The sequence below is a fragment of the Chinchilla lanigera genome, unplaced genomic scaffold (genome assembly GCF_000276665.1).
Source record: "Chinchilla lanigera isolate Chin_1 unplaced genomic scaffold, ChiLan1.0 scaffold00045, whole genome shotgun sequence".
Classification (NCBI taxonomy): Eukaryota; Metazoa; Chordata; class Mammalia; order Rodentia; family Chinchillidae; genus Chinchilla; species Chinchilla lanigera.
The window spans coordinates 14,377,423-14,392,213 of record NW_004955446.1 but is presented as its reverse complement, the minus strand read 5'-3'; the positions used below and the strand labels follow the sequence as shown (position 1 = coordinate 14,392,213).

The following is a 14,791-nucleotide window of genomic DNA, read 5'->3' as shown; positions in this document are numbered from 1 at the left end:
ATGGTGACTTGGCCTCCAAAGTCAAGTGTGCCCCAGGAAACTGGGAGAATCAACATAGCTTTTTATACACTTGATTTAGAAATCACACTTTCGTCGATTAATCAAAACAATGACAAAGTCCCACCAGCATTCATGGGAAGGAGACTTGTAGTGTGTCTATTGATGGAAAAATGCAAAAGTATTTTCAGGCATGTTTTATTTTTTTCCAGCTTCATGGGAGCAGGGCCCACATTTCTTTTTATTTCTCTTTGTATCTCACAAAGATACTTAGTGCAATCAAATATATGATAAATGTTTAAATTTTTTAAAAATTTTATTTTAAAGAGAAAAAAAAAACCCCAAATTTCAAAACAAGATAATAGGAAAATAACAATGGTTAATACATTGTGTATTGTTGTCTTTAAATTAGTGACTTAGAGTACAAGACATAGGCATTTAATTGTTCAAACAATGTTAGCATAAGCCTTTCCTTTCAATGAACTAAGAGACTTTAGTAGTATATCTGTCTTATATATATATATCTATATATCTCTGTATATATATTATTTTGCTTTTCCCTTCCTTTTTTTCTATTTTCCCCCATCCCTGTTTCTCTTTCCTTTTGAACAGTTTCTTCTCATTTCACAATATCTATTGTACATTTTGGATCATATTTACTATTTCAGCTTCTCATACCAGGGAGACAATATGATGTTTACACATGCATGTCTGATCTATTTCACTTATGAGTATGGTCATGAGTTGTATCCATTTATCTATAGAAGTTTCTAGTTTATCCTTCTTCATGGCTAAGTAGTATTCCATTGTATTAAAGACAACATCTTTTTTACCCATTCCTCAGTTGATGGGAATTTGGGTTGTTTCCAAGGTTTAGCTATTACAAATTGTGCTGCTGTACACATGGGTGCACATATATCACTGTGATATGATATTTTTAATTCACCTGGGAAGATACCCAGAAGGGAAATACCTGGGCCAAATGCAGTATCGAATCTTAGATTTTTGAGGACTCTCCACACTGATTTCCATAGTGGTTGTAGCAGTCTACACTCCCACCAACAGTGAAGAGGGGTTCCTTTTTCCCCACAACCCCTCCAGCATTTGTTTTTGGTTGATTTCTTGATAACAACATTCTTCTGGGGTTGAGATGGAATCTCAGTGTTGTTTTAGTTTGAATCTCTTGAATAACCAGTGATGTTGAACATTTTTTCATATATTTATTTGCTGTTTATATTTCTTCATCTGAGAAGTGTGTGTTCATCTCAGATGCCCATTTTTGGATTGGCTCTTTGAATTTGGGAGGTCAGATTTTTTGTTGTTGTTGTTGTTTTAGTTGTTTGTATGTTCTCAATAGTAATCCTTTGTCTGAGGAACAGCTGGCAAACATTTTTTCCCACATTGTGGGTTGTGTCTTCACTCTGTTGGTGGTTTCTCTTACTATTCAAAATCTTTTTAATAAGATGAGTTCCCAGTTGCTGATTCTTTGTGATAGTTGCTGTGTGATCAGGGTTTTATTCATAAAGTCTTCACCTACAGCAATGTCTTCAAGAGTTTTACCTATTTTATCTTCCAGTAGATTTAACATTTCTGTTTTAATATTTAGATCTTGATCCATTTTGATATGTTTTAAAACCACCACAGTAACTTAAACAACTGACTTGTGCTTATAAGACTGTTCACTGTTTATACTAAGGTTTAGATGTCGACTTTATTGACATATAAGGCTTTACAGTTTTTTCTAAGAGGGTTGTGGAAGGATGTGGTCTGTGCATTGTAGGATACTTGTACGATATGGTGCTAATGATATCCTGGGCCTCCACTTACTTCTGGTAGCACTTCCAACCCCCATCCCAGCGTCAAGCAGCAGTATATCCAGACACTGCCAGAAGTCCTGATGGACAGAATCTCTCCCAACAGAAACCACTGCATAAAACAAATAAGAATTAAGTATAACTAATGTTCATGACATCACTATCTCTGAGGACTAAGTTAAGTGCGATCATTTTTCTAGGTGACTTTAGATAAAAGTCACAAGCAAATTATTCCTTACTTTGTTGAGTCACTGCAAGTATTAAGTGGGATTATGAAAGGAAGAGTATTTTGCATATCGTAAGCACATGTATAATGTTTTTAAAAAAATCTGTATACTTGGTATTCCTCCATTTTTATCACCATTTACTTATTTAATAAAGAGCCTTTTTAAATGATAGCATGCCTGTCAGGCTTGCAAAAGGCCAGAATTTGGGAGAACCAGAAGATCGGAGGCAGATTCTCTCCAGGAGATGCCTTTCCCTTTCCAACGTTACAATCAAGGGGGTTGGTAGTACCTACATCTATTGAATGTGGTTTGACACTTAAAAGATTTTTTTAAAGAAAATTGCATTCTTCCTCCTTAATGAAAGCAAGAGGAAGCATTGTGCTGCTGCAGTCAAAATCAATTGTATATATCATTTTGTGCTTTTTTCTTGTGCATTAAAGTGTAATAGCTGTAGCCAGACAATAGAAAGCTGAAATCTATACTTGGAGTGTGGTCATTTCCAAGTGGCCTCTAATTTCTAAGTTTAGGGGCTTTTGGCTGGATAGTATGCCTTCTACCTACATTCTTGTCCTTCCAGCATAAAGACAGTGCTATTAACAATGATATTTCCTGTGACTATGTACGCATTCAAAAGACGCAGTGTGACCTGTGACCATTTCCTGTTGTCATATATATCCTGGGTAATGATTAGCTATACTTCAGAATCTGCAGTCTGTTTGCTTAGTTGCAGAATCAGGATCTGAGTAACTCCACTTCCTGTTAGTGTGGTTTCCTGGAGTGTCCATGAACTGATAGTACTTTCTTGGTTTTTCTGGTGTGCTTTTTATATGCCTCAGCAGAATGCATCTGGAAACCTAAATTGGAATCTATTTAGTAGATGCTTTTTATGTTAGTGGTGAAAGTGGGAACCCAAATTGGTATGACTTATTAAACTTCTCAAGGTGTGTGCTGTACTTAGCAATGCATAATGATATTGAGTCAAAACAAACTAACCTGATGAAGTGCCTATCATTTGTTAGGTGCTTGTTTGAAAGTTGCATTAGTTGGTGATAATGAGCTAGGCATATGCATTATATATACTCTACAGCTGATGAAATGGTGGCTTATATACAATGAGGAGCCTACCAAAAACACAGACCTATGCAAACCTCAAAGGCCAAGCTCTTAGACACTACTACTATATACTGTTGTCCTTGCTCAATAAGTGAATTTCTCAGTGAAAAAGCCCTATACGTCTGCCTCTATCAAACTTCTGCCATCCTTTCCCTCCTCAAATGCAGTTAACCTTCTGTTTACAGTTCTCCTGTAGCCAAATGAAAGGTAGTAAATGATCAAGATGTGATATGTATATGAACCCAGTTCCCAAAAATGAGCATGATTACTGTGTATCCCAAACATATATTAACAAAAAAGAAACAGTATTGAACATTCTCTAAAATTCTGAACAGAAAATAGTGTGTATAACTCTTAGACACTATCATATACTGTTGTTCTGTAAGTAGTTTTTTTTGTTAAGAAAATACCGTACTTCTACTTCTGGCATACTTTAGCCATCATATCACCACCAAATATAATTGATCTTCTCTTTAGGATTCTACTATAGCAGATGAAAAGAAAGTGTGAAGTGTTTTCTAAAATTCTAAACAAAAACTAGATTGTGTGCATATTTTCATGTACACATGTAAATATGCAGTATATATTAATATATAAATATACAGTGTATATTTACTCATATACCTACTAATCCATCTGTCTGTATATTAGTTCAGCCACCTCTATTCATATAACTTCTTTTGAACCAACCAACCCCAAATTCTGAGGAGATATTTCCTGGTTATATTGGTCTTTACTATTTTCCCATTTTATACATAACATACTGTTTGGTGAAATGGTGAAATAATGAGTGTATCTGCTTTGAATGATTCTTAAGTATAATTATTATTGTGCCATGTACTATTATCATACAGAGCAATACAGCAATTAACAAGATAGACCCAGACCCCTACTTTTAGGGATAAAGATAGATTTCCCAGAAAACAAGTAGAAGTGAAGTTTCGATGGTCTTCCTGTGTTAGTCCCTTTCCGTGTGTTCATATACCCTGATACTCTGCTAAATATGCAAAATTTAAAGTCTCTGGCTCTTTTGAACCCAAATATGATATACTTCAACAAGGACATCAGCAAATTAATAAATTTCACCAATTCAGAGTTTCTGGATTAATCCATGTAAAACATGAGTTGCTTTAAAATATTACAACTCCTTTATGAAATTGATAAAGCCCTAAACATTTACATAATAGTACAAATAAACATGTATGAAGATAAAAGGAATTTTTAACTATAAAATACATCTTGCCATAGTAGAAGAAAGGAATTCTTTTATTATCTAAAGAATTTAATTTTATAAAATTGTTGTGACATGAGGGGTGATCTAGATGCAGGGCTGTAAATAGTGGAAAAAATCTTACAGATGTGTTTTAGGCAGTTAGTGAAATATATGCATTTTAAAAAATTTGTCAGCTTTTGAACATATTTAATTTGCTAGAATTGCTTTATTCATTTCTAATAAATTTAATTTTATACTGGAATTTGTTCAGCAATTTTTCCCTTAAAGGGCCTATCTTCTGGGGGGCCGGAGATGTAGCTCAGGAGCACAGTGCATGCCTGGTAAGCACAAGGTCCTGAGGTCAAGTCCCAGTACCAAGAAAAAAAAAGAGCCTATCTTTCTTGTATTGCAGAAGCTTCAGTCCCTTCCCCATTAAATATTAATGGGGAAGGCAGACAATAAAATAATGACTATATGACATAAGATAATGATGTTCTATTAGGAAAAATAAAGCAAAGAAGACAAAGAATGCCAAATTTGGGGGGAGAGATATTTTATGTAAGGTTCTGCATTAGTGATATATTGCTGGAATGATAACTCGCCATACGTGTACTGGTATAACGTAAAATAGGCTTGTCTCACAGTTGCTGAGGGTGAAAAGTTTGAACATGGCTTTTTTTGGGTCTGCTACTTCCATTTCTTACTATGATCAAGGTGGCAGCCAGGGCTGGGATCTGATGTGAGTGCCTGGTTGACTCACTTTTCTGCTGACTCTGATTGTTGATAGAATCCCTTTTCTCAATGGCTGTTTGGTTAGGGCCTTCATTTCTCTGGCTCCCCACCAGAAGCTGCCCTCAGCTCCTTGCCCTGGGGGCCTCTTTGCTTAGTGAAGGTCAGTAAGGAAGAGCATCTGCCAGCAAGATGGAAGTTACGGTCTTATGTAATGTAATAAAAGAAGTGCTACTTAGGACATTAGATTTTGTTTTTTGATTCTTCAAACCCATGAGTCCTGCCTTCCATAAGGGCCTGAGTCTCAGCAGACAGGGTCAGTGGGTGGTGCTCGACAGTCGGCCTACCCCAGGAAGTGAGTGACAACTTTCCTGAGAAGTCCGTGGGTGAGAGAAGCTGAAGGCCGTGAGAATGAAGACGCAGCTCTCTGGGAAAAGAGTATCCCAAGCAGGCAAAACAGCCCTAAAGGGCTGAGGTCGGAGTGTGTTTAAAGAAGAGCTAGGACTCTACTTGACTGAGCTAAAGTGCCTTAGGAGGAGGAGGAGGAAGAGAAGAGGAGGAGAAGGGAGAGGAGGAGGAGGAGGGGAAGGCTGATCATGCAGCTGTTGAGGTCAAACTTATGTCCAGTAACATTTCCAGGCAGTATGCTACTGGAGGAGGTACAAAGGGGAAATATCAAGGGAGTCTGAAGAAAGATGTGTACAGACTCAGATGGTCAGGGAAGACTCCCAACCAGACCTTTATAGACAAGTGGCCTGTGACGAGAAGTGGAATAGACTACTAACTTTAGTTATATCTGTTTTTCTCCACATACTGCCTCAAGACGTGTGACATGTAACTTGTTACCCAATAAGTTCATAGGTATTGTTATTTATTTGGTGGGGGGAGATGAGGAATTTCTTCTTTCACACAAAAGGAATTTAGGAGGAAGTGGAAAAATATAAAGTGAATTCAAGAGACTATGTTGCTAATAGTTATCCCAGCAATTCTTGGGCCAACATTCTTTCTCCTGTATTTCACTATTTCCCTCTTAGCCCTGAGACAGCGAGTCTGCCAGTTGGAGCTCAGCCTCCAGCATCCCTTTGAAAAGGAAGAGAATCCACAGAGTTAAGAGGCATTAAGTCATAGTAAATGGATGGAAGAAACAATGATGCTGAACTTTGTGAGATGTTTATTGCCTCCAGGTTGAATTTTTGAAACAGAAAAAGGCCTTGAAGCAACCTCCTCAGGTAGTACAGGAGTCAATGAAGTTGCTTTGTCTAAAACACACACACTTTGGATTTTTTTCCCGTAAAATATGAGCCTTAAATGATACAAATGGAATTTGTTAGGTTTTCGGTGCAGAAGAAGGAACAAAGGGAGAAAGAAGGCCCTTACTCCGGAGAGCAGAGGACTGCATGCAGCACAAGGCTCCTCTGAGGTAGACAAAGGCGGCCGCGGGCTTATGAGGACCTTGGCTAGAGACGGAACTTGAGGGGCGGGCTCAGTGACGTGTTAGGAGCTGATTGGGGCTTACCTCTCGCGCGGGAAGGGTAAGAGGAAGTTTTATTCGGGGCTGAGGGAAGAATAAGGGGGAAGTGGTCCTTTGGAAGATAGGATGTTGGTTTTGGGCTGCAGCCATGTTAGACCACCACCATAATGATTTAATAATTCATACTCACACAGGAACCTGTTAGAATTAGTATATATCTCTCCTCATGTTTATCTGTGTACATTATTTATTGACAGAACATAGAATAGTAAGTTGAATTTTCTCTTATATCTGATTTCCCCTGTTAGTTTGAGGTACTATAATGTGAAACCCTAAATAGAGTGGTTTAAACAATATGAATGTATGTTTCGTTGGTATGGAGGCCAAGAGTAGGAGATGAAGGTCTGTCTTTTAGGGTTGATTTCTACTGGAGGCTCTCTTGCTGGTTTATAGATGGCCACCTCCTCTCTCCATCCTCCCATGGCTTCTCCTTGGTCCTGTGCCGGGTGAGAACCAGCACAGGACCTTCTTATGAGGTCACTGTTTCTCATTTACCTTCTTTCTCTTTACCTTCTTATGAGGACACTGATCATGTAGGCTTGGAGCTCCACTGTGATGTTCTCATTTAACCCTACATCCTTCGAGCTTCTGACTCTAAATACAGTCACATTAGGGGTTAAGACTTCAATGTGTGAATTTTGAGGGAAACATAATTCAGTTCATATTATCCCCTTAGTCTAAACAACATATGAAAGGTTTATTTCTGGCCATGGGAGTAAAGCTCATGTTCCTTTCATATGAACACAGAGTAAATGTCAAATAAGAATGCATTCATCCTGTAAAAAGGAATAACCATAAACCGTGAAGCAGAATACTGCTAGTGAGATGTCAGCTAGAGTCTGTCTCTCTGTCTCTGAAGCTTGGGATAAGATTCAAATTCCTATAAGAAAATTCAGTGTACTGTGAGACTTCCATAAACTTCCAGAGAGGGTACATCTTCATTGTCATTTGGCTTCCGACTTTGTGGAGTTTTGTTTTTACTCTGCCATATTTGGCATTTGGCTTTGCCCTGTGTACAAGCTAATATATTAGCCTGTTACTGTGTCCTGGGAAAAGGACCTCAGAATGCATGGCACAGCGTGAAGCATGAGTGTGCTCAAGTTTGTTCTTTTTGCCCCCTGGAGTCTCATAGTGGTTACATGAAGGGGCCTAGATGGACGCCTGCACAAACAGTGGTTTGCATTACAGGCAAGAAACAATGAGCTTGGTGAGTCTGCTATTTTATAGCAGTAGTCCCCAAGCCTTTCTTTGTCCTAGTGGGCGATATTACTTCATCCCTCAATGTGATTGAAAAATATGGCAAGTGTTTAAATTTTAAAAATTTATTACATTAGAAAACACCTTGGCATTGATCCCCTAAAAATACTCTCCCTTGCTCTGAACACACTTATCCTATCATTCTTTCCACTTTCTGGCTGTAACTGAAAAGACATCAACATAGACTTACATGGAAGTGAAATGTTACCATGTGCCCATTTAAGATGTTGAAATGAAAGATACTGCTAACCATTACTCTGTTATATGTATAGGCATAAATGTAGAGATTCAATTCTTCGTACATGCTTGGCAAATGAAATTGAGTCAAGTCCCACTAGTGGGACACTACTTCCTTTTATATTATATTATAAATGATATCTTTATGGGTGTGATAATAAGATGAGACAGCGCAAGGTCATGAGTTCGGTTCCCGGTACTGGAGAAAAACCAAAAAAAACCAACCAACCAAACAAAAAAAAAGATGAGACACTGCAAGTGAAGTTGAAGTCATGTGTGTAGTCCTGCTAGTCTAGATAACAGAAGTAATTAGCTTTTTGGTTTTTTTTTGTTACTTATTTGTATTTTGATTCTGATTTATTGTGTGTATATTGTAATGCACTAAGGGAGATTTTGAGAGCAGCAAAATAAAATACACTCACAATTGTGCTTCTTGCTGTGTTGATACTTTTTATATTTTTCTTCTATTCTGAATATCATTTTTATATTCTCATTAAAATTTTTTAAATGAGTGAAAGAAATCTGTATAAATTAATTTGTGCTTGACTGTGGCTTGAGTGTGGTTATTAAAATGGCAAAAAGCCAATTTAAAGTCAAGGATGAAATGGTATTTACTTTTTGTTGTGAAAGTAGAAGGAACTAATTAATACTCCAGGAGACACAGTGTTTATATTTGTGTTATGTTTTGATGAAATTTACTGGAATACTCTGACCTGGTTACTGTCAACAAATGTGTTACAAGGTCACCTTTGATAAATACTTTGAGCTTGCTATGCTATTATTGCACTCAAATGCATCACTCAAGGATAGAGAGGGAAGATTTACATTCTGGTTAATAATACATTCCCCGGTGGGCTAAGCTCAAATATGTTTGAGACTCATTGTACCTAATATAAATTTGGAAATAGTTACATTAATGAAGTGATTGGCAATATTCTAGGCCAAATGTTTCACCATTCCTATACTGTCCTCTACCCCTGTGGAATGTGAAGTTCGTTGGCCCTGGAATGAGTTTTGCCTCCCTCTAAGGTTGTGAATTCCAACTTATCCTTCAAGATCCAGATCAATTTCCATATCTTCTGTGAAGGCTTCAACCAAATTTACCTCCATTTAAACTTTTGACTCAGATCAGAATGTTATATTTTTTATACAACATATTAAGCTATAATTTGCCTTTTAGTCAAGTCAGCAGAATGAGTAGGGGTATTGTCCATTTTGTCATTTGCTGTATCCTCAGGACACAGAAAAATTGCTTACATAAAGGATCTATGTTTATTGTACGGTTTATTTGTTAGTATTTATAGAAATGTGGGCATAGATGGAATGGAGGAAATGAGATGAACAAAATACATTTCTTAGTCTCTGTATAACCCATTTAGGTTTTGACAAAAGACACAGAAACATATTGTAACCATTGGGATTACAAAGAAGAAACAGACATTGTGGTAGATAGTACTATATATCAGACAGTATTGGGCGTGTTCAGAGTGGTATGGCCATAGATGACAGTACTATATCTCAGAGAATTAAATTTATATAAGATGATGTCATATGCCAAGTGTGGAATGATACGGACATTGTATTGTAAATGTATTTTTAAGAGAAATAAGTCTGTAAGTTGAGATCATTCAGTTTTTACTAACAAAACAGGGTTTTGAGAAAGAGATTTAAATAGCAGGAAAGAAGAAATTTAAGATCAATGAAATGAAGGAATGGGGATGAGTGACATGTTATGTAAGGAAATGAGCGGATCATTTGTGAATAGAAATTTTCAACAATGAAGTAGGAAATGTTAAGCCAAGACTCAGAGGTCAGACACCAGTTGTTTAACAGTGATCAAGAAAGACATTTAACCTTCATGAGTTTCACTTTTCTTATTTGTAAATTGGTAGCAATAATAGCTAAAGTTTACTCTTGCACAGGGTTATGCTGGATATCAAAAGAGTCAGGGTGCTTCCCAAGTATTAAGTAGTAAGATACCAACTGGGGTATTCATTATGATTTAAAGGGAAAAATACAATAAAGAAATATATCCAATTTAATGGCTCTTCCATTAATCGAATAAGTCTCTGTGTGATCTTTTCCATCCCCAAATTCTCCGGGTACCAGATCATTATTGAGGAACATATATTAGTTCAACGTGCAATTTATTTGATTTACATTGCTTTTGGTCTCTCAAGGAGCTCGGATTTTAGCAGGTACCCACAGAGTCAAAACATTATAGATATGTGAGATAAGATCAGGTGATAACTGTTATGATAATAGTGTAGGGAAAGAGTATTGCTCCTAGATAGAGGGGTCAAGGAGCTCTCTGAAATCAGAGCCAAGAGCTATTTGGTCAAGGACCCGCCTGGTGACTAGCTGCTAACTGCTGAGGTGGAGAATGTGGTAGACAGTGAAACAGGCAGCTACAAATGCCATAGCAGAATGAATTGGATGTGTTCAAGGGACAAAAGGAAAGTGAGTGTGACTGGAACAGCGTGAGCAAGGAGGTGGGTAGAGGAAAGTGAGATCAGGATGCTACACAAGCACCAGATCATGAAGGACCTTTGAAACTGTCAGAAGAAAACTGGTTTTTATTTTCAGTGCAATAGCAGACCATGAGGTATTTGAAGCAGAGAGATGAAATAATGGCTTTCACATTGTTAATAATATTGTGCATATGTATATACCTTCATGTACACATATGTATCTGCATATATGCACAAATATATGCATATATAATACAATTAGACTGCTGGATGATAAAATGAATTCATCTCCTTATTTGTAGACTGTAGACTGATAATAATAAACATATATGCATATTAAATGATATACACATACTGTCTATATACTGCATGGGGACATTTGGTTAACAATGGACCACATATACAGTGAAGGTCCAATAATATTGTGTCACCCAGGGATGGCATAGCCATTATAGGTTCTTTCGATATACTCGATAGTGTTTGTATGATAACAAATTGCCTAATGACATATTTCTCAAAACATATGTCGTTAAGCGAGGCATCACTAATTTGAGGTGAAAATCTAACTGCTAGACGATGAAGTGAACGCCACAATTTCATGCCATTACCTTATGTGCCAAGGACTAATTATTAGTGGGAGATGGAAGTCATTTTATTATGTCAAATCTATTCTTTCCTGCACTAGAGTGTTTTTTTTAAATGATTACATTTTCTTTTGTTAAAAACATAATCCAACAAAGCAAGACAATGATGAGGTAAAATGACTTCACTACCCTGGTCATACAGGGACAATACTGGACTCGCTCCTCTAAGGATCCTTATGTCACCTGCCATCCCTACAGTCACCTCTACCGCTGTTAGAAATAGAAATTTAGAGTGTTGCCCCTTAGTGAGGCAGGGCCACTGGAAACGCTGGCTTCTTGTTGCCTTTGCTGAGCACACTCTGTAGGTCCTGCTTCTGCACTGACTCCCTCCATACTCACAGAGTGTCTTTGCATGGTCCCTCAATATCCTGCACTTAATCACACAGTGCAGGTTAAAGCTCCATTGTATTATAAATGGAGTTGGTGTTAGCATTAGATATTTTAAAAATGGGAGCAGTTTGACATCATTTTTTCAAGCCTTTACTGGTATATTTGACAACTGATAAATATTCAAATAGTGCTGATTGAAATCACCAGGTTTCTGAATGCAAATTCTAGTTTTCTATTTAATTTGCTATGCATTTTATCTCCTCAGAAATAAAGAGGGGTACCTATGAAAAAATAGATGTTAAGGATAAAATTTGCAAATATTGAGCTATATAAGTTTCAAACTATTTCAAAATTAATATTTGTAGTTCTCCAACTGGTAGCACGTAATTCTAACAAATAATGAGCTGAGTTTTCCTTAGTGAGCAGATCTCCAGTAGGGTGGATTTGGCACTTGGAGAGGCATGCTGCCTACTTTAAATCCCTAATGTTTCATGGCTGACTTTATTTTTCCTTTGGAGCACTCTTCAGCATCTGCCTCCAGAATTGAGGAGACACAGTGAATAACTGGGCATTTTCTTCTGCCTTGCAATGCCTGGAACAATAGACTTATGAAGTGCTGTGTGATTTCAGTGCTACCAAGAAAGTGGGACATTCCTTTGTAAAAACACATATTAATGGAACTTAGATGTCAGTTTTAAATAGTCCACTGGCTTCAGGGTCTGCAAAGATAAGTACATATCCTAAACAACATGCAGAATATTTTTATCTGTACAGGAAGCATTCATAGCCATGAAACCCTCCAACAGAATGAGGTACTCCTACCTTAATGCTAGCAATGTCAAAGAGGACGTGTGATACGCCTTACTCCTTCTCCTCTTTCTTTTTGCATCAGAAACAAGCATTTTCAAAAAAGTCTACCAAGGCATTATCTTCTTTGGTCTTTGTTTTATTTTTTCTAATGATTATCTTTTTTGACAATTCAGAAAGAAGCATCAGAAAGAAAAACTACTTTTGATAGTTACCCTGGGATAAAAAAAAAAAAAATGTGACACCTTTCCCTACATTTTTATCCTCCAAAATGATCTTTTCTGAAAGAAAATAACACAATTTTCAAAGAGCTTTGATTTTCTACCTCCTTTCATATAGCTATCACTGCCTTTTTCAACATAAATTTCATATGGAGACCATGTCAAGATCTACTAGGGAATCTAGAGTAAAGGGAAGGGATCCTTCAGCCTCTGAACTTGGATGGCTTAGAGTCTAACTGTGGTAGCAAGGAAAAGTAGAACTCAAGTTACTTAAGAATCCTCAGAGATAGTTCATTGGTGGGAGGGTTCAGAATATTGACCAGTTATGTGTTCACATCCTGCCCTTACTTAATGCTTTCCAGCTTGGTACACTTACCTCCTAGAACCCCAGAAATCTGTACAAATAAAGATAATAGCAATAACCCATCTTCTACGGGAGATGGATTTCTGTGGGTTGGATGTGATAACAAATCATACATATGAAGCATTTAGCATAACTCCAGGACCCCAAATAAGTACCTTAGATACACTTGCTATTCATTCTTCTCAAATACTGATGAGAATAATTATCAGGCCAAAAAGTTTTTTAATTGGCCTTCAACAATTATATTATACAGTTATATTTGCAAATTATAAATATGGATTATGTTTTCATTTTTCCTAATAGGTTTTTTAAATTGTTGTTTGGCATACAATGTTGGTCTCTCAGAAGCAAAAATATTTTCCGGTCCTCCAAGTGAACAGTTTGGCTATTCAGTGCAGCAGTTTATAAATCCCAAAGGCAACTGGTAAGAATACGCTCTTCTTTATGATTTCAATAACAATGGTATATAAATTTAATATTGACATCAGCTGCTTATTTAATGGGTACATGATTATACTATGAATAGATAACTTCCAGATATTGCTCAATGAAGGATCGTTCTTTCAGAGTTAACAAGCACATATTTATAACCAATGGGATATAATGGTCCTTTTTAAAACAAAAACTTGTTCAGTAAATTTTCCCTAATATTCCATAGCAAATTTAAACACCAGTTTAAGTTGATGTTAGAGAGCTAGATAGCTAGACAGATGGGTAATAGATGATGCTGGCCTTCAATTTTTATTCTGTCAATTGAAATCCATGAAACTTTTTAAAATAATCGCCTAGTTATGCTATTTTAAGGTTATTAGATGATAGAATTGCTCCTTAAATTGTCTGCATAAGCAAGGCTTTGTCCACTTCTTTTGTTCAGAGTTAGAAGTCCCATGCTATAGGGGAATGGGGTCTCGCTGGCATCTGCACCAAATTTGCAAAGGTGCCTTTCCTCATGCGTTTACTATCTTTGCCCCAGAGGTTCTCCCCAGTCTTGTAATGCTGGGTAAGGGTTACATTTAAAAACCATAGATTTTATTTCCCATAATGGTAATGCAAGTAGACTCAGGCAAATTAGATGATTCTGAACATTGTATTTATTTATTTATTTATTTATTTATTTATTTATTTTTGGTTTTTCTCTGGTACCGGGAACCGAACTCACGACCTTGCGCTTGCCAGGCAGGTGCTTTGCCGCTGAGCTAAATCCCCAGCCCCCTGAACATTGTATTTAGAAGAAGAACTACAATGTCTTCTATGCTCAAGTTGCTGCCCAAATAAAGCAATAGGGGTGTTGTCAGTGGAACCTTATCCCCGCATCAGCAGAAGGTTCCGCACTGTCCTCACTCACTCCTGACCCCCAGTGTCTGATTCCCACCGTCTAGGACGCCTCCCAGGGGTTGAATGGGCTGCTCTTGGCTTCACAAATATGAGATATAATATGAATTTTTGTGTGTGAATTTATGTTTGATGTTTCAAACACCTGAAATCAAATACTTTAAATCCAATATGTTTGCATGTTAGAACATGCCAGTCTGTATGGTGAGAAAACAAATGAAATTATCATGTCCAAGAGCAGTATATCTCAGAAGCCATCTTGGACGAGGTGAATCATGAGGTGGATTTTAATTGGAGATGAACAGGCTAGAGATGAACATTTAGTAATGTAATAAGACTACGTTGGACAGAGTTGTCATAATCTGAAAGGATAAGAATAGGCTGGTTGAAAACTCAAAGATTAGAAACTACTGTAACTTTTTAGAATTTGAGAAAGACAGTTGTATCACTGTCCAATATCAGATTTTGCTTTGATACCCATAATGTCATATGAAGGCTAGAAAG

At 37.0% G+C, this 14,791-nt stretch overlaps 1 protein-coding gene across 1 annotated transcript in view; it reads left to right on the top strand.

Moving 5' to 3' along the window:
• The window catches only part of Itga2 (integrin, alpha 2 (CD49B, alpha 2 subunit of VLA-2 receptor)), a 112,476-nt gene that overhangs the window by 29,778 nt on the left and 67,907 nt on the right, over positions 1 to 14,791 (top strand). Inside the window, exon 2 of the mRNA XM_005392725.2 lies at positions 13,259 to 13,379. Within this exon, the coding sequence (XP_005392782.1) occupies positions 13,259 to 13,379 (121 nt within the window). The remainder of the gene's footprint in view (positions 1 to 13,258; positions 13,380 to 14,791) is intronic.